Genomic DNA, 24,892 nt, shown 5'->3' on the forward strand with positions numbered 1-24,892 from the left:
GCCGTATCTGCGCCATTCCAAACTACTGCCCTACTATAAATGAGAGCCACAACACAGAACAACGTTATATTAGTTGAAGGCAGCCGCGGTCGGTAGTAGGAGTAACTGCAGGGCGGTGACGTGGGGAGGGGGAGGGGCATGGTGGGGGGTAGTAAACTATGAATTATGGAGGTTTACAGGTAAGTTAACAAATAAATTATTAAAACGAATTTTGTTGCGTGCACTGCATCCCCAAGTGCGATGCTGTGCACGCAACGAAATTCGTTTTCTTAATTTATATGTTAACTTACCTGTAAACCTCCGTAATCCATAGTTTACTACCCCCCACCCTGCCCCTCCCCCTCCCCACGTCACCGCCCTGCAGTTACTCCTACTACCGACCGCGGCTGGTTGAAGGTAAACAAAGGGGGGAAGATTTCCAAGCCTCTTGCGCCATTTTTGCGTCACTTTTCCCATGTTAAAAGTGACGCAAAAGTGGCGCAAGGGGCTTGTAAATCTGCCCCAAGGTTTTTTATAAACTGCGGGGCAGATTTATGACGACTGGCGCATCCCTGCATATCAGCAGGGATGCGCCAGTTATTATGCGCCACTGCTGCGCCACCATGGATGCGCCGCATTTATAATGTGGCGCACCATGGGGCAAAAACGGCACAGATGCGTGACGCATCTGTGCCGAAAAGTGGCGCATTGCTGGAGTTGCATCGCAAGCGCGACGCAGCTCCAGCAATGATCTGGGGGGCCCTATCTTTACAATGCTGCGTCAATCCTTACGCCTGCTTCAAGCAGGCGCAGGGTTTTGACGCAGCATGGGCCTAAAAGTGACTGAGTGAAATCTTGTAGATTTCACTCAGCCACTTTTAGGAGGCGTTCCTGCGCCGGAACGCCCCCACCTGCCCTGGAACGCCTACATGTGGCGCAGGGCTTTACAACGTGACGCATCTCCCAGATGCGTCACGTTGTAAATACCCCGCACCATGGCGCAGGATTTGCGCCGCTGCTGCGTCACAAAAGTGACGCAACGGCGGCGCAAAAGTGGAGCAAGTGCAACATAAATCTGCCCCTGCCTGTTTTGTCAGACTGTTAGATTCTTAATCGGTGCCATCAACCAATTATAACGCATCTCCTTGGTTAAACATTCTTATTGGCTGCGGTGCAGCCGCCCGGAACAACCATCTGCAGTCTGTCTCTCTCTTATCTATCTTGTGGTGCGTGTCAGAGCGCATATTTTGACTTTTTTTTTCTAAAGAAATCTATTTGGGAAGAGCACCAAAAAAATGAAGAATCATCCACTGTTCTCTTTTCATCAAAAATGTTCGCCAATACCTGTGGTTAAGCCACATCGAAACGGAGGCGATTGATTCTTGTGAGCGCCTTGTTAGAGGCCGAAGTGCACAGCCCCTTTGAAGTCACTGCTGCTCTGCCGGACAATAACAGCTTTTTGAAACGGGCGCTTCTAAACTTGCTATCAATGAACCTCTTATATTTTTCTGTTTCTTATTTTTAAACAATTGACCTCCTTTCCTCATTGCAGACAATCTGCTCGATGTTTGGCTGCCCGAGAAAACCTTGAGGAATAATAAGAGCGCTCCGCATTCCTGAGATGACAAGTGTTTTGTAATGGAAATAGCTGTGAATGGATGTGTAACGGCTCTGCCAGATGGCGGGCTCCGGCGCTGAATAGCACGCGCTCTCCAGTCGAGAACAGGCCGCGCGCTGAAAGGGGGTGAAGTGGATGCAGATCTGCGGATGAGCAGTCTCAGCACGAGGCAAGAGTCAATTACAGAAACACAATGCCGTGGCCCTCACCGGAAGATGTGCTGCTGCTCGTGCTGCTTGAGCTAGCCCCAAAAAATAAATCATATTCCATTGTTCTGAAAGTAGAACATTTGAATATGAAAAATCAGATGCCGCTGTTCTGGAACGGCATTGATTAAACATGAAGCTTTGAAAGACGACGAGCTGAGAGCAGGCAATGTGTGGAAGGCGAGGTGGCGAAAGTTTGAAGTGTAGGTTAAACATAGCTTGGGGTAGGGAAATTATGCAGGAAGGGAGAGGCAAAATATGTGGTAGGGTTGACTAAATTATGCGGCAAGAAAAAACAACTTGTAAAACAGAAAAAAATAATAAGGTAATACAAAAGGTGCCACATTGCAAAGAATAATTTAACACTTTCTGGGCAAATGTTTCACCTTACCAGCACCACTTTTATACCCAAATAAAAAAATAAGCAACAGAAAGGTGACCACTTAAACTTTGCCAAGGGCCCTCCACAGTGCGACTACACGTGCAACAGAGTTTTTAATACATTTTCGTCCGTTTGAGCTAGAAACAATTTTTTGGAAGAAATCATCAGCTTATACAGCAGAATATATAGTTTGCCCCATTTTCCACATAATCTAAGTATGCAGAAAACACAATGGCTGCAAAACCACATAATTTCAGTGGCCCTGCACATACCTTACAAAACACCTACATTACTTGGCTTTCCAAGTTTAAAACTGCCCTGATTTGCAAATGTGGGTCTAATTTTTAGCTCCCTGTTTTACTAATAAGGGCCACTTTATTTTGGTGTCGGTGCCTTTTTCTGTTCCATACTGACCCTGTTTTGTACTTCAGAAACATATTGAGGCCTTATGAGGCGATATGCAGGGGCATTTCTCATTGCATGGACAGGAATGTTAAAATAGATTGCATCTGAAGACAAGGGTTTGTAAATATTTATAATGCTTTAGCTGAAAGCACCTATAATTTGTGATAAACTTTGTTTCCGATGAGAATAAAGAAATGTGCTATAAAATAAAATATGTATTTATACATCTCTATACAGCTCATACATCAATTAGGATTCAAACTGCTGAAAAGTCCTCAGTGGTGTCATAGTGAGCTAAGGCGAGAAAGATAAACACCTTGATTATGAAACTTAATGTTTTTCTCGACTGCGATCTGAAGTGAGTTTGGCTGTTTCTCTGTGCGTCCCAAGCTCTATTCACTTGACAGTATCACCCATTTCGAGAGACGTTTGCTTTCTATTGGATGAAACCACCCTCTGTCAGTACAACCATAAACAAAACCTTCCAGTATAGGCTGCATAGTGCTGGACCAGTATGAAGACTGGTTCACAACTTCTCAACTGACAGTAATTTATGTGGAATATGTTATTCTTCAAAATGATACTTCCTTCTATAAGACCTCATGTCAGAATCTCACACACAAGACCCAGCTTGCAACAAATCAGACAAGGCAACCATGCATGCATGCCCAGGCTTGTACTAAATTAGACAAGGTTTCCATGCATGCTAATCTCCACTTGTACCAAGATGTACAAGACAGGGTTTGGCTCAAACCAGATCAGATCAGGCCAACGTAGCACTATATTATATCCTAGGATAGGCCCATTGGGGTATGTATTCAATTTAATAAAATAAACACTACTCTTTCCACCTTCTCACATACTTCTTACTTACAACGTTAAGTCACAGCATCTCTTTGGACCTCCTATATAATGCAAATGCTTCCAAATAGGACAATGTACAAGCATACACAATATCAACCACACAAAACAAACTGATGAAAACAAACATCCCAGGGAGTTTCAGCTTGCTATGCATTGGGCAAGGCAATTTGTTGCATACGCTCCAGCATGGACCTAACCGGGCATACAAACTCTGACGTGGACAAAATTGTACAACGTCAATCAGATAAGTACTACACCATGGGCAGCAACATGCTTTACAGATGCCAGTACATCTCATCGCTTACCCCAATTCTTGTTATCTCCTTCAGACCTTCTCATAGCTGTCCTTCTACTTTTACTGCAAGGCACCCATCTATTGCCTGAGATTACACTTGCCCTCTAGATGACATCTCCTCCTGAGAAGTTGTACATCTTTAGAGGACGCCATTACTGCATCTGCCAGAGAAGTCAATGTTTGAAACCGCAAGTAATTCTTCCTTAAAGGATTGATTTTGTCTTCTAGAATAAAAATTATTCTGTTATAATGCTGGTTCTCTTAAAGAGGGTACATTTAAATGGCATATAGCTTACTCTGTGTGCCAGAACCTCAGAGAGTAACTGAGTTGATGAGTAGTCTAGATTAGTTGTTAGAAGACAATCTGAAAGCAGATTGTGAAAGATATTCAGAAATGAATTGCCTCATGGTTGTCTTTCTTTGGTTCTGCACTGGTTGCTTTTTCCTTCTTTTGCTGGTGGGACATGTGCCAGCGGCCCTTCGAGCATGGTTTTTGGAAAGGAAGAGTAGTGTAGAACCACTCACAGGGGCAGATTTACAAGCCCCATGCGCCACATTTACGCCACCGTTGTGTCACTTCTGTGATGCAGAGGCAGCGTAAACCATGTGCCACGTTGCACTTTATTTACAACGTGACGCATCTAGGGAGATGCGGCACATTGTAAAGCCCTGCGCCACATGAAACCTGCTTTAGGTTTCATGTGGGCGTTCCAGCGCAGGGTGGGCGTTACGTCGCAGGAACGCCTCATAAAAGTGACGCAGTGAAATCTACAAGATTTCACGGAGTCACTTTCACATCCATGCTGCGTCAAAACCCTGCGCCTGCTTGCAGCAGGCGTAAGGAGTGACGCAGCATGTTAGGCATAGGGCGCCCCTGAGCATTGCTGGAGCTGCGTCGCTCTTGCGACACACGACTCCAGCAATGCGCCGCTCTTACGCCACAGGATGCGACACGCATCGCCCTATCCATGCGCCACGGTGCGCTGCATTGTAAATGCAACGCATTCATGGTGGCGCAGGGAGGGAATTGCGTGTCACATCTTTTCTGGCGCATACCTGCTGATTTGCAGAGATGTGCCAGAACTCGTAAATCTGCCCCAGAGTATTAAATACAAGTCTGATCTTGTTGCTCGTTTCCCGTAACAAAAATGCATATCACTGACCTCTTTTTCTTTCAGCAGTACATAAGAAAAATATATTGGCACCCTGTGGTCACCCTTGATAGAAAAGACCCCCATCCTCCAGGAGAAAAAAACTAGTTAATCTTCTCATTCCCAGCATAAATGCTTGGATGCGTGCATTTGTAGTTGTAGCAATAGGAGATTGTCTTTTCCTGTACATTCTGGCTTCGAAGCATGTTTTTCTCAGTTTCTGTCTATTCTACTTTTTATGTTTTTTATTTAGTTGTTTTTGAAGAGCATTCATCATGCTTTGCAGCTACTTGAGAGAGCTCCACAGGGTAACGGGGTGAGCATGTTTGCTTGTCCAATGTGGTATAATATGTGACATGTGATAAGGAACTGTCAAGTTGAATAGTAGCCTTAGGCTTGGCTTACAGTAGCGGTATCTATCATAGGTCCAGGAAGGCTTGATACATGCTTTATTTTGAGGATATCCACTGACTGTAAATGATTTATCTTAAGATTCAATATATGTACATGTTTTTTACATGGATATTCTAAATATGTGGCATGGCCCCTATGTTTCAAAATATAGGCCTACAGTAGGCATGTCCATTGAGGACCAGGAGGGGTGGATTCTTGTCCTCTTTACAGAAACATCAGTGACTAATTAAATAGGTTCCATACAGAGGACCTGCAAGTAAATGCATTGTTTGTGGATAACCTTAAACCTAGATGGAGCAGGCTCTAAAGGACCTTCCTTGGACACTTCTGGTCTGAAGGCTACTTTTGGCCTTCACTTCCTTGTGCCTATCCCTTGTAGACAAACGTCCTCTACTCAATATCACAGTTTAGGGGCCTTATTAAGAGTTTGGCAGATGGGGTACTCTGTCACAAATTGATAGTTATTCTCTCTGCCTTTTTACAAGTGCCATAGGATATAGAGCACCTGTAATAAAATGGACGTGATATCTGTCACTTTTGTGACAGAATATCAAATCCGCTAAACTGTAAATAAGGCACTAGCTACCATATTGTATTGTGATGACTGTGTCACCAGGTAGAACAATGTAAGAACCACAGATTTGCAGGTTACTGTGGCTCACCACTGCATCTCTAAATTATTGCTATATAATATTGAGGAATGTTACATGTTAAAGCCTGCGTGTACGCTCCCACGGATTGATGTCACCACAGCTATAGTGCATAAAATTCATAAGGGAGCAATTCCTCATTACTTCTAGGCAGATTTTTTCTGTATTAAAGTAGCACCAAATTTTGTTCCTAAAGTATCCCCTTTCTGTACACAAAAAGTGGCCTGTTTCTGGCAAATACCATAAAAAAAGTGATGTCTCAATGTGATAATGAATTGCCATTGATATATAGCAGAATTCTTTATCCACAGAAGTTGTGTAAATGCACAAAAAGCCAAAATGTTCTCAAAATTTTCTCTCTGAATATACAAAGAATAGAACCAGGCCACCACTGGTACCCTGGCATTTTCTCTTATTGAGTTTTCCCACCAAGTGGTCAGCCACCATAATATTTCTCAAGGCTTAGGGTCTCATTTACATTTTGTTGTTCCAGCTGCAAAACCACTTCTGTCCACTATGCTGGGATTGACTGGGCCACCCGGATTAAAAATATATACGATTGTGAGCATTTCCCCTCCGAAACACCTACATACATGGCAGAAGTCACTTCAGGTGAAAAATGATAAACGATGGCATGTCTTCCATGCATTGTGACGTGGCAGACCAGTCATCACTTATGTGACACAATGAGTGTCTATCTCAAGGAATGATATACCAAATGCACCCAGCATACATCTCAAAGGATGGACATCTAAAGTTTTTTTCGTTTTTATCCCTATGACCATGATGGCTTATTCTGTGGAACTAAAGGATGGTATAGCAATGGTGATGAGTCTGCTGTAAGGGGGTTCTACAGGGAAGAGTTGGCAGTTCCATCATCTGGAACTCCATTTTCCACTGCACTCTAAATGAGAGGGAAATTAGGTGGAGGGCCGACGCAACATCTGGCTTCCTTTGGTGGATGTCCCTTAACTGTCTGTCTCCACATGAGGGCCTATGCATTTTCAAGAAATATGGCTGAGCTCGAGAGCCCACTGATTAGAATAAGCTATTTAGATTTCCTAGCTCAGTCAAGGGGCCTTATTACACTGAGCAAACCTGGCGCAGTGTATTTTTCACTGAGATTTGCACTGAACTATTGGGTAACAAACAACATTTGCACTAATTGACCCATGAGCCATCCAAATATTTGAGGTTTTGCACTGATCAATTGGTGCAGATATTGTTTCTGCTGTGGCCAGTCACATTCCATTACAACATTGTAGTGCTCCAATATTGCAATATAAAATATGGTGCTTTTCCTTTAATATTGTGATTTTGTGGTGCTCTCCCTAACATCAGATTATATTAAACATATGTATGGAAAATGTAGATTGGGAATGATAAAAGATGGACAATTGTATTATATTATCTGTAGAGACATTGAAGAGAAAGGCTGGTGTATAAAGATGGAGTCCCAAATGTACTTGGCCTTTGCGCTGACCTTGCGTCAAGCACGGTGACAAAAGGCAACACAATGCTTAAGTCAGATTTACCAAGCTATCCAAGGGGTATTTGCGTCACCTTGCGTGACTTTGTAAAGAAATGTAACACAATGCAGTGGCTTGCACTGTGTTGTGTTACATTTCGTGGAAGTAGGTGTTTCATTGGTGGAGTATGGACATGGAGCATGGGCAGGGCCGGACTGACTACCGGGCGGTTTGGAATGCTGTTGAGCTGGGGGCTGATTTCGTTGATGGGGACCTGCGTGTACTGAACGAAATTCGTTTTGCTTTAGTTATTTCGAAGTACACGCAGGTCTCCATGAACGAAATCAGCCCCACCGCAGTGAAATCAGCCCCCTGCTCGGCAGAATTCCAAAACGCCCAGTAGTCAGTCCGGCCCTGAGTATGGGCATTCCCATACATCTACCCATGGAATATGACACAATCCCAGATTTACAGAAATCAGTAAACCTGGGATGCACCAAAATGGAAAACCAACCCAACCATGGCGTAACAAGGAAAAATATGTATAGTTTTCTTCATTATTTCCCCTCTCTATACGTAATACATTCTGCATCACTTATAGAAAGAATACATTGGTTCTTATGATTGTTTTTGTGCAGAAAGCACCAAAACGATCCTGCATTTACGCAGACACCCTTGCACCATCGTGCAAGGGTGCCTGCGTTGGCGTTATACAACCTCAAGTGCGCCAGCACAGGTAGAGAGCTGAAGAACGCCATGTCTTAGCAGATATGGAGCTGTTCAGCTTTCTCTCATTCACGCAACGCATGCAGCAGCTTTGCTCGCTACCCTGTGTTGAGTGAATTTTTAGTAAGTATGCCCCTGAGTTTGGGAAGCATACCTCTTGGCGCTTTTGCCATGTGAAGCAGCAACAAACGCGAAGAGAGTAAAATGGATTTGCAGTTCTCTCCGAAACAGAGGAGAAAAATGACATATTTCTTTTTCTTGGCTATTAGCCAAGCTGCATTCCCTTGAGCAGGCATCTCTACTAAATTAACTGCAGTTCATTGTTATTCAAATGATGTGCCTCATGTACTTTCATTCAATGTCTCCCCCTCTCAGCTGCCTTTGTTCAAGCCCTACTGGGCTTCTGTGAGCGACTCAATCAATGTTGCCATTTTTGTATATATTTGTATGTCTGGGTGCATAACATGTCAGTGTAGAATATATACATGGAATTTATGCACACATTTGCATCCGCAAGCGTCAGCACTGGGCTTACACATGCAAATCAGTGAATTGTATGTTTTAAAAAAGAACTGTGATTGAACATGTCCATTGTGAGCTGTACGCTAATAGGGAGATTATGGAGTGTAGGAACATCCATTGCCTGGGACCTGCCATATGCAGGTGAAGGCAATGTATGCATGTCTGAGATCACTTTCAGGGCTGGCATGCACCACACTGCATCAAGAAGCTTGGGCTCTGCTCGCTCACTGATAGATGCATGCGATGTGCTGGTTTGGACCCCGCCTCATCAGCTGTAAGAAGTCAATGCTTGCACCCCTGAGAGCCACCAGCAGGGCTGCTTGGCTCCACACTGCATTAGGTAGCATGAGGTCCATTCATTCGCTGCTTTCTACATAAGTCTGGTCTTGGTCAAATTTCTACATGAATTTAGGGGTCATTTAGATTTTGGCAAGATATGAGAACCTACATAAACATGTGGTTCTCTTGTATCCATTACAGGAAGGAAAAGGTGGTCATTGAGTGGAGCCACCAACACAATGGCCCATCTGACACAGATGGACTACCAGTGTATAACCTGTGGTGACCCTCTTATTAGGATGGTTCTCCTACTGCATATTATCCCTTCCCATGTGAGACATTGTAGACATGGGGAAGAGAAATAAACAGTGCACCCGTGTGCTAGAAGAAAAATCGCTGTGCATCAGGGATGGTGTTATTTTGTTTTTACATGAAATAAAACTACCGCTAGGTGGGTTTGCTTTTCAAAATCAAACGTGAATTCTGAGCAGGCCACACGAACATGGCATCCTGCTTTGCTGCAAGTGGTTCAGCCGCATTAGGAGATGCACCTTCTCCAAAAGAGATCTCTAGCAAACAGGCACAGATCTTCAAGTATGGTGGGTGTCCTTATACCATGAGGGTGGTGATGCTGGCCTGTAGCCCATGGGTTAGCAAGCTCCTTGCTGTAATTAAAATCCCCCCCCCCCCCTTAGGCCCAGAGTGCTCCTTTGCTGTGTCACGCAGCATTGCATTTTCCAACATTTCAGACCTATTGGCACACATAGTGCTCGCTAGTGTGGTGCTGCTGACCTTGTTAAGAACGGTGTAGTGCAAACCTCTACCCTTAGCAAACATGTGCGTGCTGACCAACCACCTCTGTACACTGTGTACTCAACAGTCAAGATGGCGCTTCTGGCGTGGCAACTCACAAAATACTTGGATAAAAATGAACACTTTCTGTAAAATCATAAAAAGGTTTTCACATTTCTATGTTTGGAATTACTTAGTGCAAGCGTAGGTCATTCATCCATGCCGCCTATTCTCTGCGGTACAGATGTGGAATGACCTGATAGGTGACACATCCACATGTTGCGTTCCCCACCTGCACCAGTTCTGCGCAGCTTTGTATGCCTCTGGTTGTGGTGTATCACAGCAGTGATCTGGTGATGCTCTCTGAAAGTCATCCCTGTCCGCAGTTGCTGCTTCCAGGGATAGAAGCCTGTTTCCTATGTTAGCTGATCCCTCATCCACTTTTTACTACTAAGACGCTTCCTACGCCTCAAATACGGAATAAAGACAGCAAGCCGGTGATCTACGTAGTACACTGTACTTCCTTGACCGAAGCATAAACGTGTAAATATCCACCATGATGTCAGACAGACGCTGGATTAGTTGCTAGTTACTTCCACATATTTCCACAGCAGTTCACCACAGTTCTACAGGCCCAGGCACAGGACAACAGGAAGGCCCTCAAAGTTGCGACAAGCACAAGCCCACGTTCCACGCGCCTGCACATGGACAGCGAGAAGAGCTCCATCTCCTCCCACTGTAGGGAGGTATATCTTTCAGTGAACTCTCCTCCGAAGAGTGCGGTGTCCTTAGAAACGACCTCTGAGGTGAAGAAGACACATTTCCATTCTTTTTCCTCCAGTGCTATCTCACTTTCTGAAGCTCCTGCCGCAGCCATGATGGCAAAGGTTGCCCAAGTCTGTGCAAAAGTTTTGACAGTTCCACGCTGTGCTCCCTGTAGTAGTTGGACAAGTATGCCCTAGACTGATGGAGACAGAAAATGGGAAAGTTTTACTTTAGAGAGTACATCCAAACATTGGTTTTATTGTAATATCTCACCGATATTTTCTATTAACTAGTGGATAAAAATCTTATGGAACATTTAACAAACAATACACAATATTCTGAAGAACAATGATAACAATACAATCTCATTCTAAGTGATCGGCTTTATCATGGGAGTGAGCTATTTTTTCCGCATCAATGTATTTATTTCAACGTTTTTTCTGTTTTCTCCTGAAAAGGTATGCCCCAACAGTACATTGGTGTTTACAGGAGACGATAAACGACCAGAAGTTGCCAAAAGGAATTCAAGAGGCCGGAACTCGAGCAAGAGCTGAGGCAAAAGAGATAATAAAAAATAAAAAAAAGACATTGAAGATGATATTGTGTTTATTCATTTGTGTAGATCAAGATAACTGATGTTCATTGACTATAATAGTAGGCTTTGCCCCACCACAATCAATTTTACTCCAGCTTCATGAATCATGGCAAGATTGGCAGAGGTGTGACGCATACTTATGGGGGCATCCTGCATGAGATAAGGGTGCCTGACGGGACGCAGCACAAGCTCCTGCAGCCCTGCGGGGTAGAGGGACTCCAAACCTTTTGGATTTCTCCAACACTTCAGGAGGACCCCACTCCACCCCACTCCAATGAAAATATTTGAGATATTGGAGACTCAGGGGCCCCTGATCACATTCTGCCAGGGAGCCCCATCAGTAGCTCCACTGAGGCCTGAGTCTCCCATATTTCACAAATGTTCAGTGCGCATGGCCTGAATGGGAGCCTCCTCAAAGGTTCTGACACCCCCTGCAATGAAGGGCTCCAAGAGCATGTGTTATGCCCTGATAGGATGTAACAGCATAATACTCAAAGGCAAGCAGCATCTAAAATATTTTAAAAACCCATGTTCATGATATCACTAAGAATAAGACATGAAGGTGCTTTTAATTTCTTCTTGGACAAAGGAGCACCTTTTCAGAATGAATGGATCAACGCAATTCAAAAGACCTTGGAAAATATTCAACAACAAAAAATAAAACTGACAAATAATAATAATAATAAAATATGAATCCATATTTGTAAAGCATGAACATATCACCCCTTAAGGTTTCAAGGTGTCTAGGGGCTGTTGGGGAGATTAAGTGAGCTATTGCCCAGAGTCACCCGATGCTGAGCTGAGCTGCTGCCAGCGGCAAGGATCGAACCGTGAGACCCGCGCTCCGGAGACAGCCGCTCTGGGATGGCACCACTTGGCAGGGCAGACTCACAGAAAGCAGAGTCCAGGTGCCGAAGCATGTCCCTGAGACTTCAGATCAGGAGGCCAGCCAATTAGCCCTTGGAGTCACACTGGGTTCTGGGTTCAAGTGATGCAGGTCCAGTCCTTCTCCCCAGGCAAGAGGGCAGCAAGCAGCAGGTCAGTACAGCACAGTAAAGCAGGAGCCAAGCAGAGTAGCAGTCCAGCAGAATGGCAGTCCTTTCAGCAGCACTTCATTCCTCTTCCTAGCAGAATATCCACAGGTCCAGAATTGTTCTGAGATGATGGTGTCTGAGGTTGAGTTCTTATACTCCATGGTGCTCTTGAAGTGGGGATACTTCAAAGAGATGCCTTTGAAGTGCACAGATGTCCTGCCCTGGCTCCAGACTGACTACGGGGGGTATGCATCCATTGTGGGGGGTCAGGACACAGTCTATTCAGGTGTAAGTGAGGCTGGGACAATATCTTCCCTCCCATTCTGCTAGGATGGCCCATCAAGTCACACCTAAGCTCCCATTGTATTTGGGTTACACAAAGCCCAACTGTCACCCCCCCCGGCGTGTGATCAGAGAGAGGTAGCAGGTACCAACTGACTAAAGCAAGAAAGGGACAACTTTCTAAAAGTAACAAGACCAGACCACAGGAGGAACTCATAGACCCAGTTGAGACCTGGGTAATATGAGTATGTAACAATGAAGTCAGATTTTAAATTACTATTCGGAAAATGTCACTTTTAGAAAGTTTGTAACAATGAACAATGTCTCAACAGGTACTATGTAAAGACAGTTTTTGGAAATAAGCCCATCGGTTGCAAGACAAGAGATAGGGAGGCATGAGTCGGTATTGCAATATATGCAAAAAATCTGTAACCTGGTCCTGAAGATGACCTGAACTTACAACAGGTCGAAACGTCGTCCACCCCCCAGCGCAATTGCTTGGCGCTTACTCTGTGGTTTATCAAATAATTTATAATTTTCAAATTCCTGTCAATGATTTTGAACCACTACAAACCCTTATGTATATGTTGACATTATTGTTTTGCTTTGCGCCGTTTTTTCACTGTTGTTTTTCTTTTTTCACTTGTCACTTTGCACCATTCACTCCTTGTCACGAGCACACATGTGCACAAGTATGCACAGGTTACAAGTACATTCAATGTAATATAGTGCTTCTCTTTTTTCCTACATTGTGTTTAAATATAGACCGATGTCTTCATATATTGCAATACCGACTCATGCCTCCCTGTCTCTTGCCTTGTAACAATCTGCTCATTTCCCAAAATCTGTACCAGTGAACAATGTCTCAACAGGTATTATTTAAAGACAAAGGGGCCCATTAGCATGGCGGGCAGATCGCCACAGCCGACCTGCGGTGGCGATCTGCCTGCCAACACACCCCACTGGACGGCCTTTTACCCCAGCCACATTAGTATGGCGGGGGGTACAGCGGCGGACGGAATGACCGTCTGCAGCTTTTTCGCCGGTAGGCAATCGTACCGATTGCCTACCAGGCGGAAAAGGCCCATAATATGGTGGCAGTGCCTTGCAGGCACCGCCATCCATATTAGTATGTGGCATTTTCAATGCCTTTCCATGGCGGAGACTCCGCCATGGAAAGGCATGTGTTACGGTCCCCCAGGGGGGTGGGGGGCTGCATTTGGGTAGTACCTATGGTACCCCCCAACATTGGCATTGACAAGGTGGCAGGCCCCGCGCAGTGCCTGTCACGTTGTGCATGCCACTGCACAACATACATATATTTCATTGTGGCAGGTGCTGCTTGCAGCACCGCCCGCCGCAATGCAATATATGCGGGATGCCACCGCCACCGTGGCAGTGGCATCCTGATTGCCATGGCGGGACCGCCACACCTCTGGCAGTCGGTCCCGTGTACAGTTACGGTGGCGGACTTATCGTAATGGTCCTCAAACGTTCGAAAAGTGGCATTTTCAGAATAGTAATTTAAAGTTTGACTTGTGAGAATGGAAATCTCATAGATATCCACACTCTGATGAAATCACTCACAGAAAATCCACTGTAATATCAGTTCAGGCATGGACAAAAAAATCATAAAAGAAGTGGGAACATATATTCCCAATTCAGACCTATGCAACATTCCACAGGTCAGTAGCTAAAAGAACATCTTGAAATGCAATGTGGAGCTGTCACCGAGATAGAAGCCATTCCACATGAAAGAAGAGAAACCAAAATAATCACAATGAAGGACGGTTGGAAACATGAAAAGCTCTTGGCACACATCTGACACTCAAGGAAGGCCTGTTGAAACCGCATTCCAAGTGATTGATAGTTAAACTTTGTATGGCACAGTTTAACTTACCCATTTTTCGGGAGGTCTTTCCCTGTGCATCAGGTTCACCTTTCTACTTTTTTACCTAGTGTAGTGACACTGAAGAAAAAAAAAACATGATGGGTGGAATGCTTGAATTAATCTCAGCTACTGGTAATTTCCCAGAGCAGCATTCCAGTCCATCATTTCTTTGCTCACAATGCCACCTCAGACAGAAACCAGCCATAAGCAAGGGGTCCGGCTTTTTTTCACGGGCACAATGAACATGGGACTCACCTCTCATGGTGTTCCAGGAATCAGTGGAAGAAGCCTTGCCCTTTATTGGGTGAGGGATCCGCTGCTGTGACCAGACACATCTGTAACAGGTGGACCGCCAGGTTAAGAATTTCAGACAATGGAACCAGCTGAGTCTTCACTGTCAGAAACTCTGTGCTATCTCCACCTCTACACATGGCACAAAGTCAACAGGTGTAGCAGAGCAGGGGTCCTCCAATTTAAGACACTACTGAAGTCAAGGCTTCAACGACCCACTCAGTTAGGAATAACAGAACAAGACTGCAAAACAGACACCTCACAGCTCAATTTAGTCTGAAGAAGGGAGTGAAACAAGAGTGCTTTCTAGCATCAAATCTAGTAGGTTAGATATGTCCACCGATATAATGCGACTCGATTGTGACTGTGAGAAGACACATTTAAAGAGTATGTTCAGTAGTTGTCTTAAGTGCTGCCTCACATACTCATGAACACCCTTATAAATTGGTCCTGCAGTTAGGAATATAGATGAATAGTAATTTAGCTTAAATATTATGTGCCCTATTCACAAAGGTAAATGTACAAGTGAACGTTTACTTATGTGTAAATTTACTGTAGCACAAAAATGTATGCTACTCACCATTTCTGAGTTTAGATTTACACTTAAGTGTAGACTTGCATGTCTCCACCACCTGAACACCAAGGGGGGTGGAGACATCTAAGAGTGTAAACTCATTACTATTAACTTAAACAGGCAGAAACCACTACCTCAGGACCACAACATTACTACTTAACATATATGTCTCTGTGAACTGGTCTCAATGGCCCCGATTATGAGTTGCCCGGTATTTGCAGGGTCCAAACTCTGCACATGATTTTAACATTACCATGCAGTGACTCCCGGCCTGTACTGTGCAATTACACGTTAATTCCAGAGTAATGGGGAATAGATGTATGGACCTGATTTTACCAGACACAATTCCACATGGTATTCCCTATTCCACTGGGATTAATGCTCTCACTACCACCTGCAGGGGAGAACATTGCATTTTACCCCTCTGCAGTTGCAAAAGTTCAGGCATGGGTGGGGACAGAGGCTTGGATCCGCTGCAGACAATGTTTCAAGCTTTTTTTCTGGCGTTAAATATCGGTCCTCCCTCACATGGTAGGTACATCCAGGCACTGGAACACCGGGCTAGTCGTTATCAGTTGCAACTTTGCCCAACCAGCGACACTGCTCTCCCAGACTCGTAAATAGGCACTATGACTTTAAAATATAGAAAGGCATCTTAAAGAAAATATAGGAGCCCAGGCTGTAGCAAAGTTTGTGTACATGCAGAGATGTCTTTCTCTTTCTGTCTATTGCAGTACGTAGGCGTTACTACCCACCCTAAGACAGTTTTCTTGTTTTCAGCTTTATAAAGACATATTCTTATAAGAAACAGCTTGGGCATGAATAGAATATAAAATATGTGCAAATTGACTGCGTTGCACTGAGCATGCTCCTTGCATTTCGTTGGCTAACGAATGCCCAATTATGTATGAATGCTCGGCTTCTGTAGAGCAGTTGATGTCTGCGATAAGATTCCGAACACTGACTCACCAGCCGGGAGACGCATCAGCAGCAGGCGCCAAAAACACTAAAGCTCAAAGGACACCAGAACAATGCGCGCCAAAAATAGCTCTATCCATTCCTTCTTCATCTTTCAAGCACTAACATCTTCTTCTGCGCTCTTGAAGCATATTATCTATTTCCAGCCAGCAGCAACAAACATGCATCACTGGAAAACGGCAAGCCTTTTAAAACGATAAGTTATACTTATATTTTTTGATAAGCACAAACCTTACTTAAGAAGGGAGCATACAGAAAAATGGAAATGATAAAACATAGCGAACAATAAAAAAATACTTTGGGGAGTGAGTATTTTTGGGCTGACTGGAGTCTTAAATAATTTAATAGGTGGCACAGCTGTAGTTCACAACCTTAAACAATGGTAATTATCTGCTTGTCAATGGAAATTAAAGGCATGTGCTGATTTGGGCTGGAAATTTACCACCAAGTTTTTACATACCCAAAGTAAATTGCAAAACATAACACAATAATGTGCAAACTTAAATCCTAACCATACAACACAGCAAAAAAATCAAAATGGAATGCAAAACTATATTCACATTACAAAGTAACATCACATGGCAATAATTCAGCACAAAAAAAGAGCAGCACATAAAGTAACAGGAAACATAACCACCACGACAATTGCCATACAACAACAAAATTAAAAAATAATGTCACAATACAGCAAAACGTAAAGCACTACAACAACCACAGTACAGCGTAATAACATCACAATGCAGCAATGGAGCACAAAAACAGAGCAGCACAAAAGTAGCAAAACACATCACCACAACAAAATGCTACACAATAAATATGGAAAACCGTTCTTGTAAGGTATTGCAACCACCAGAAACATGTTTTTGCAATAGCTTTACATCAAGAACTGCCTTAACTTGTCACCAGGGGCATGAAATTGCACCAGCCAAAAAATGTTTTGTAACTAGTCCAAACATGACTTAACAGTATAAACCAGGACAAATGTACGCACCAACTTTCAACCAATGCCAATTCACTTGGATAAATGCTGCATAGTAACCTCACCCTTAAGGAGCATTACCTTGAAAAGGTGCCTTGTACCAGCTCTGTCTACTAAACAAAGTAAAACCGTTGCCACCAGAAAACAACTGCAGAGCTGCTCTTTGCCACAATCCAGCTTCTAGAGTATCAGTGCCTAATGTCCAGCTACGTGACCTCCCAGAATGCACATTGGCCACCATGAAGAGCGTCCTACTTTGCGCAGCATGCCTCCTTAAAGCCCTGAAGGAATGGGACCATGGCACCCCCAACCTGATAGATTACCACTGGCACCCTAAATGGTCTGCACCACATTCTAAACCATCTGCATGAATGACAAAGCCATCAGGACCGGCACCGCTGCCCCTACGACTGACATGGTCACCAACTGCAGCTACTCGCACCACACTGGCAGCCAGGACACCAGACTGGATGTGAGGATATAAAAAAAGTAACATGCCTTCTCAATCTATGCACCCAGGATTGGAAACAGCTTTCATACTTCAATCAAGACTCCTTCCACACTGGTCCAACTTAGGAAACAATTCATAATAGACCTCTTTAAAGAACAGCAGTTCATAGCAAAGTAACAGTCCATTTCCACTATTTGTTCCCAGCTACCCCTCCAATAACTTGTTGACAGAATAGTTATTGTTTTCTTCTCGAAACAGTGCTCCACTGCCTTTTGGCTATCTTCACACCATACAAATATCGCGTGCACACAAACTTAACTTTACTACACCCCAAAAAGGAATCTGTTTGGGTTGCTGAGCTTTAGATTGAGACTAAGAATGGTACCGCTGTCAGCTATCTCTCCCAAACCATCTCCTGTATTTCTCCTCATTACTGTCTCCACTTTAGTCCTGATTACAACTGCAATGCTAATTCCATTTTGAGTGACAACTCCTGTTTGGACCTAAAAGAGGATTACAGTTTGTGGGTTATTTGCCTGTGTGCAAGTTACATACCCTGCACTATTTGCCTTGAGGTTTACAGCAGTTACAATATGATGAGGTTCTTATTGGCAAATTGCATGAAATTCCAATTTGTTGACCAAGAAATGAGTTCCAAGGTGTGAAATTCCAATTTACTTGAGTTACAGTGTGAAGAAAGCAGACATTTGTGCTATTTGCAACATGAGTCTTCCGGGTTTTTCATGCCAAAAGCATGTGGGTAAAGAGTGAGTGGTATTTACTTTGCAGAAATTTAATATTATGTGCAATTAGCACATGTGTAAATTGGAGTTTGCAGCTGAAGTGGAAGTATTCAATTAGCTGTAATCAAGGCCTTAATGTGTTTATGCATGTATTATTTCCTACAAACAACCAAGGAGTATCATGACTTCTTATTATTACATGAAGCGTTAGTGGGAATGCGAAGGCACATTTTACTTAGAGAAAAACGATGTAATTAGCTGTTTTCTGAAATATTTCATATCATCAGTGGCACAAAGGCAGTCAGGAAGCATGTTCCACCACTGGTATGCCAGACCATTGGATGCTCTTCTTACCTTATGAACACTTGATATTGTCTGGAACTATATCACAGTAGGATACAGTTGAAGACCTCAGAAATGTATGTGGCAATGGCCTGCCAATGAAAATTAAGTCCGCCACTGTAGAAAGCTTGGTGTACAATACTGGGTGACTCAAAGGGTATTTGCTGTTTGATGGGAAGGCTAGTGAAGGATACAAAGTGATGGAAGACTGGTCCTAATGACTGTTTACCTAAGGTCAAACCTTAGATCGGTTTGCAAACAACAGGTTATATGTTAGGATTTGAGGATGGTAATTTCCCATGGGCCTTTTGGTGTAACACCATGTACGATCTTGTGGCTCAAGATGGCAGTGTTGATCTTGATTTGATTGAAGTGTAATTTCCTGGGGATAACGGTGACCTGGGAGAATTCCATAGCCCATGCCTCTATAGGCATTTTGGTACATTTGTGACTAGTGAATTATCTTTGAAAGGAGAACGAGGCAGAGAATATTCCGAAGTTGAAAAGGGTCCATATAATGTCTCATGGAATAGTAATTCTCATTTTATTTAAGAAACCTTTGTATTTTCTAACAACTGACCAGGATTATTTGTTTTGTTTTATAATCAACTTTATTATTATACAGCAAGTACATTTTCCATCATAAATAATAAGAGCTGTGCATTGAGAAACATACCAGGGACATGTCATAATCTCGGCAAGTAGAATCAAATACATTACATTGACAAACCATAGGAGGAACACCATTTACCCCACACCTATGTGTAGATAGGCTTTTCCTGTTGCATACATCAATCAACCCCCTGGCGCCAGCACTGGAGTGAGGGGGGTGTTGGTCGTTTCCATGCGTGGGCCAAATCTCTTTTGGCCACTTGGCAAGCCACCACAATGAGAATTCGTTCAGCACAGGGGCCTCCCAGTTCCTCCATCAGCCCCAACAGGGCAGTATGCAGAGTCAGTTCAAGGGGGCTCCCATGGACCACCGAAAGTTCCCAACCCACCCAGTCCCAAAAGGAGTGCAGCACCGGGCACTCCCAGTCCATATTGAAGAATTCAGCGGCGGTAAGCATGCACCGGCCATAAGCGGCCAGGGTCCCAAGGAAAATTCGGTGCGGGGGGAGAAAGGTCACATGGAGATAGTTTATTTGAATCATACACATATGAGAGGAGATTGCCAGTTCACATGTCGTAAAGAAGTCCTCTCTCCAGTCATCTTTGTCAAGATCACCCACCCAGTTCATCCATTCCTGTCTGAGTAGATCGAAGCTGTCAGCGATACTCGGGTGCATGGCAGTAATGTGGCTGGTAACCGTGTCCTCTCATATAAGAGGTCAAGAAGTCCCTCAAACCCCAGTAAGTAAAGCTCCAGCCCCCATTAAATCAGTCACTGGTGAGCACCAAGTGCACTGTTAGGTAATAGATGTAGACATCAGACAGCGCAAGACCCCCGTCGAGGGCCGATTTGCGTGCTGAGTGGAAGGCCACTTTATGACATTTGCCAGTCCATACGAAGTCAGTAAGTTTAAAGTTAAGGAAGTGAAACCACCTATGGGGAAAGGGAAAGTTTTCCTAAGACATATAGGTAGCGGGGAAGGCAGATCATTTTGAAGAGTGCGATTTGCCCCATTGGAATAAGGGATAGATTATTCCACCAACCAAGGGCCTGGATTAAGCACTGAAAATTGAGCATCCATGCCAAATCTGGGAGATGAGACACGAGAATTCCTAAGTATTTGAAGGAGTTTCGCCGCATAGGGATATCATGGGACCAGTGTGGTCCTCCAGCGTCACCCTTCAAATCCACCAAGTTTGATTTGTTCGCGTTGATTTGGAGGTTTGAGGACCGCTGAGGAACAGAAGACTCTTGTCAGCATATAATGCTGTGTCGCCTTCATGATCTAGGCAGCACCTGCGCAAACGTATCCCATATAGAATGGGAGTAACGACCCAAAAGGCATGCGGTGTTCAACGACTGCATTGCGAGGCTGGCGGAAGAGAATATTTTCTTCCCAAAGGTCTCCAGCCGTTTGGATTCCCTGTCCAGAGGGGGGGAAAGGAACACGCTATGGGAAGTGGAAGCCCGGACCACCAACCTTCAGTGAGGAAAATTGCCTGCTGCTATCGCCCTGCACCAGGTGACCCAAACATTTGTCTTAACTGCCACTGTAGGAAGCTGCAGGTCCAGGACCTCCGCAGCCTCGCGCACCACCATAGCAAATGACGCCCCCTCCTCCATAGCCAGGTTGGGGGGAGACAGCATGCCAGTAACTGGGAAAGTGTCCAGGCCACTGGCATCTCCCAGTTTATCATACCAGTCCCTGTCCTGGGGCTGCGGGATTTCTAAGGGATCCTGCTCCCCCTCCCAATCATCTTCATTCAACCCTAAACCTTCAGAAAGGGGCTAGTTAGACGGTAGGAAGCCGTACGGCTCTGTTGCACAGGCTTCGGCGGACACCAGACTGGCTCCATATCATTTGCAATGAGGATGGGGAGGTGCCACAAATGAGCGCCGGCAGTGCCAGACACCTTGGTGTCGGACGCGACGCTGGGGAAGGTTGTTGCGGAGGTGCGACCAGCGCCGGTATGGACCCGGGCACGGGTCCGACAGGAGACTGTGTTGCCGGAGCCGAAGGCCGCAGGACCCATGTATTCTCCTTCACCTGGGTCTGTGGGGCCCGAAGGCGCGCTGGCGGGGTCAGGCCGCCAAAACATGGCGTTGTAAAATTCCTTAAGCTGGGTGGGGGTCGCTCCTGTCCCCGGAAAGGGAGGGAGACGCAGAGTCGACCCAGGTGCCTGCACCACAGAACGGGGCCTAGAATGCCAAAGCTCCTCTGTCTCTCCACACAGCGGACGGGGCGAAGTCGAAGCACGCTTGGACTTCTTGTGCTTCTTGTGGTGCTTCTTACGGGATGACCTCAAGCCCCTGGAGCGATGCTCGGACCTTCCTCTCGACTGGGACTGGGAGCAAGATCGACGAGGAGCAAGGTCAAGGCTGATTTGTATATGGCTGGGTTTAAACTGGAATGGCATGTTGGGCAAAAAAACGATGGATTTAGGCCCAGATCTCTGTGCTGGATGAGGCAGAAATATCCCTTAACCCCTCATGTTTGCACTCTCACTGGTACCCCTTATTCAAAGAATGCAGCACAATCCTGTGATTAGCAGCCTTAAAATGAGCAGTACGACACATAAAGTAGCTCTGTTACAGTATGAGTTAGAACAATTTGCGGTGTTAGCAGACTTTATGATTAATTTTGCCAAGTCACAGCTCCTGAGGCTGGCATCACTGACCTAGGCTGGTTTTGCAAACAACATCATTAAATATCTAGGGATCTAGCACCCTTCTTCGACAAGGGACATATGTGGCCAAAACATCCCTCTTCTTTTTCAAACGCTGTACAAAGAGTTATATTGATGAAAGGAGTTAAAAAGTTCCTGGCTAGGCTGGATTGTTCACCTGGAAAGGAATTATGTCTGCACCTTCTGTACCTCATCCAAACACTTGCACTGAAAATTCCTGTATTCAACCAAACTATTAGAATTTGTTTGGAAAAATAGAAAACTGTGTATACTGCTGGAGACATTATTTAATTCTCCATCAAAATAAGGTCCGGGTTTTCCTAATATATATAGGCTTATATCCAGGCTGCCCAATTGTGTCTGGCCCTGGAATGGATTTATTGTCCTGAGCGCAAGCCTTGGCTGCAAATACAGCAATTCTTTTCAGCAATCACGTTACACTATGTTTTATGGCTCTCGCTTTGAGCTAGAAATAATCCACAATTGTACTTGCAAACTACAAATATTCTACAGGAATATTGGTATCAAATAATGAATAATGGAAATTCCCCACAGCCATCTTTTCTTTCTTCGATTGTGCAGAACCCTAGTTTTCCACCTGGTCAAACTGATCCAGCCTTTTCCCATTGGCGTAAGTCTCAGCTGTCATTGCTGGAAGAGGTCTTTGAGAGGGGTAATCTCCTCCTATGAGAGGGTTTGAGCAGGAAATACATTTAATACCCTGAAATGAGTTTCACCTACCCCAACTACTGCACTCGGTGGGTACCTGAACAGTGCAGAATGCGATGAAGAGAAATATTGTACTTGGAACTCCTGTTCATTAGAACAGCATAACATGGCTCTGCTGAGCCATGTTATGCCCCCGAGAATTTGACACTAAATATTCAGTGAAAACATAAGTATAGCACACAACATAAGGAAAATGCTTATAAACTGCTAACCCATTGGTATCTCTCACCCACGAGGCTGAGAGTGATGTTTGGTAGTTCAGATAGATGCTTGAAAGGATGCAGTGAAGCAAGAACATCATATGTGGTGGTTGTGTGTCCACACTCAAACATATTGGTGTGAAATTCTATCTCATATTCGATCGCCCATGGGCATATCATTGCTGCTCCAGCCTTTGATGATTTTGCTGGGTAATCCAGGGGAGGACCGCTTATATCCGTCAATCAGACCCACATACACACACTGGAAAACTCATTACTCAGCTTTTATTGGCAGTCAGACAGGCATTCGCCCAAAAGTGGAAAGAGCACGCTCCTCCAATGAGTGGATTGTGGTGGGGTAGGATTTGGACCATTTTTGCAATGGAGAAGCTCTCTGCTACCATTCATGATCAAATATAATAATTTGATAGAGCATGGCTTCCATTTGTTATGCATATGAAACAAGGTAGATCCTGGGGGAGATCCAGAAGCAGTGTCGGGACTAGTGCGTTGACCACAAATTCATGTTATGTCCTCTGCTGAGAAATCTACTAGGGAAGCTACTTCACTGTGAATGCATATTGATTTATACTGGCCATGAAATGTTGACTTATATGTATAAAGGATATAGTTGCTCATCTGCGAGATGGAGAACCCCATGTTTTTTTCAATGCAAGTAAAAGAAGTGAATAACAATTTCACAATACAGCAATGTTTCACTGTGAGATTGCAATGCCCACCTAATACTGGGTATACTTTAAAACCTAATAGAATTAAGTTGGAAAAAATGGATTCCAAGGTCAATCACCTGCAGGCAATGGCACAAAACTAACTAAAACAAAAGACATCCTTGAAGTCACTTGGCAAGAGTGTTCCTACTTACTTGATAACATTATTCTGGTGATAAACCCGCTTCTTACTGAGAAGGTGCTTCTCCAGTTACTCCTTTCAGTCTGCCCTCACTAACAAATTTGGGAGAGAGTAGCTCCATGCAGGGTCTTCCTTTACCATCATTGTCCTTTTCTATTGGTATTGCTCTATCCCAAAAGTTTTCAGGAGACCCTCACAATTTGCATTTTCTGACTAAACCTCAGCAATTTTTGTGAGATCAAGCCAAATTCACATTTGTTTCATCCTACCTCACTAAAGATTTTTTAGTCTGGGCTACCCATTTAAAATTTAATCAGAGCCTAAAACTTTGATTATTTGACCTTGGTTCAACAGTTTACAGCAAATTTTGGTAAAAGAAACTTACTCGAGCCACAGCTCATTCAGGGTTTCTTACCCCCCCCCCCCCCCCCATCAAGGAAATTAGGATTTTCTTTTGTACATCCGTCATTTCCAAAAATGGGTTGTTGAAGCCTCTTGGACTGATGAGGTAGCGGCAGCAGCATTTCACCAGTGCCTCAAAGAATTATTAAAAGCAGCCCTTTTACTAGCTAATCGACCAACCACATCAAGTGCCCTGATAGATGGTGAAAAAAGAGGAAATCTCTCCAAGTTCAGACAGAATCAGTCAAAGAAGATGTGAGTTTCCCAGAAGAACTGATGCAGCTCAGTAATATTTTAAAAAGAATCAGAGATGAAAGGCAATATTGTGTATTTTTTGTGAAAAGGGTGGACATGGTGTCAAAGGTTATCCTCAATTGACTGGGAACTGTTGGATTTGACGGTAACTGGCGAACTCCAGCCAAGTTCCATTCCCACTCAGCAGTTCACCTCAATAGGTGAAGAATATGGAGAGGGGACTTTTTAACTCTCGGGCAAATTTATTCCAGACTATGGTGTTTCTGGACGTTTTATGAACCAAAGTTTTCATTCACAGCATTGTCTTCCAAAGCACCTGACCTATCACTTCTCACAACTTTGCAGTTTTTCCCCTTGTTGTTTTCCTGTGTTCCTTAGCCCTTATGTTCATGTGAAATGTCAATGTGCTTCTTAGTTTCGTCTTCCTACTCTTCCTCCTTCCTCGTGCTGCATTGGTGT

General features: G+C 44.2%; 1 protein-coding gene across 1 annotated transcript in view; it reads right to left on the bottom strand.

Annotated features, from left to right (window-relative positions):
• Positions 1-402: 402 nt before the first annotated feature.
• LOC146862305 (bifunctional heparan sulfate N-deacetylase/N-sulfotransferase 3) overlaps positions 403-24,892 on the bottom strand; it is a 534,449-nt gene continuing 509,959 nt past the window's right edge. The window contains exon 14 of the mRNA XM_085641499.1: positions 403-10,715. Within this exon, the coding sequence (XP_085497625.1) occupies positions 10,596-10,715 (120 nt within the window). The 3' untranslated portion in view covers positions 403-10,595. The remainder of the gene's footprint in view (positions 10,716-24,892) is intronic.

The sequence above is a fragment of the Triturus cristatus genome, chromosome 2_2, assembly GCF_964204655.1.
Source record: "Triturus cristatus chromosome 2_2, aTriCri1.1, whole genome shotgun sequence".
Lineage (NCBI taxonomy): Eukaryota > Metazoa > Chordata > Amphibia > Caudata > Salamandridae > Triturus > Triturus cristatus.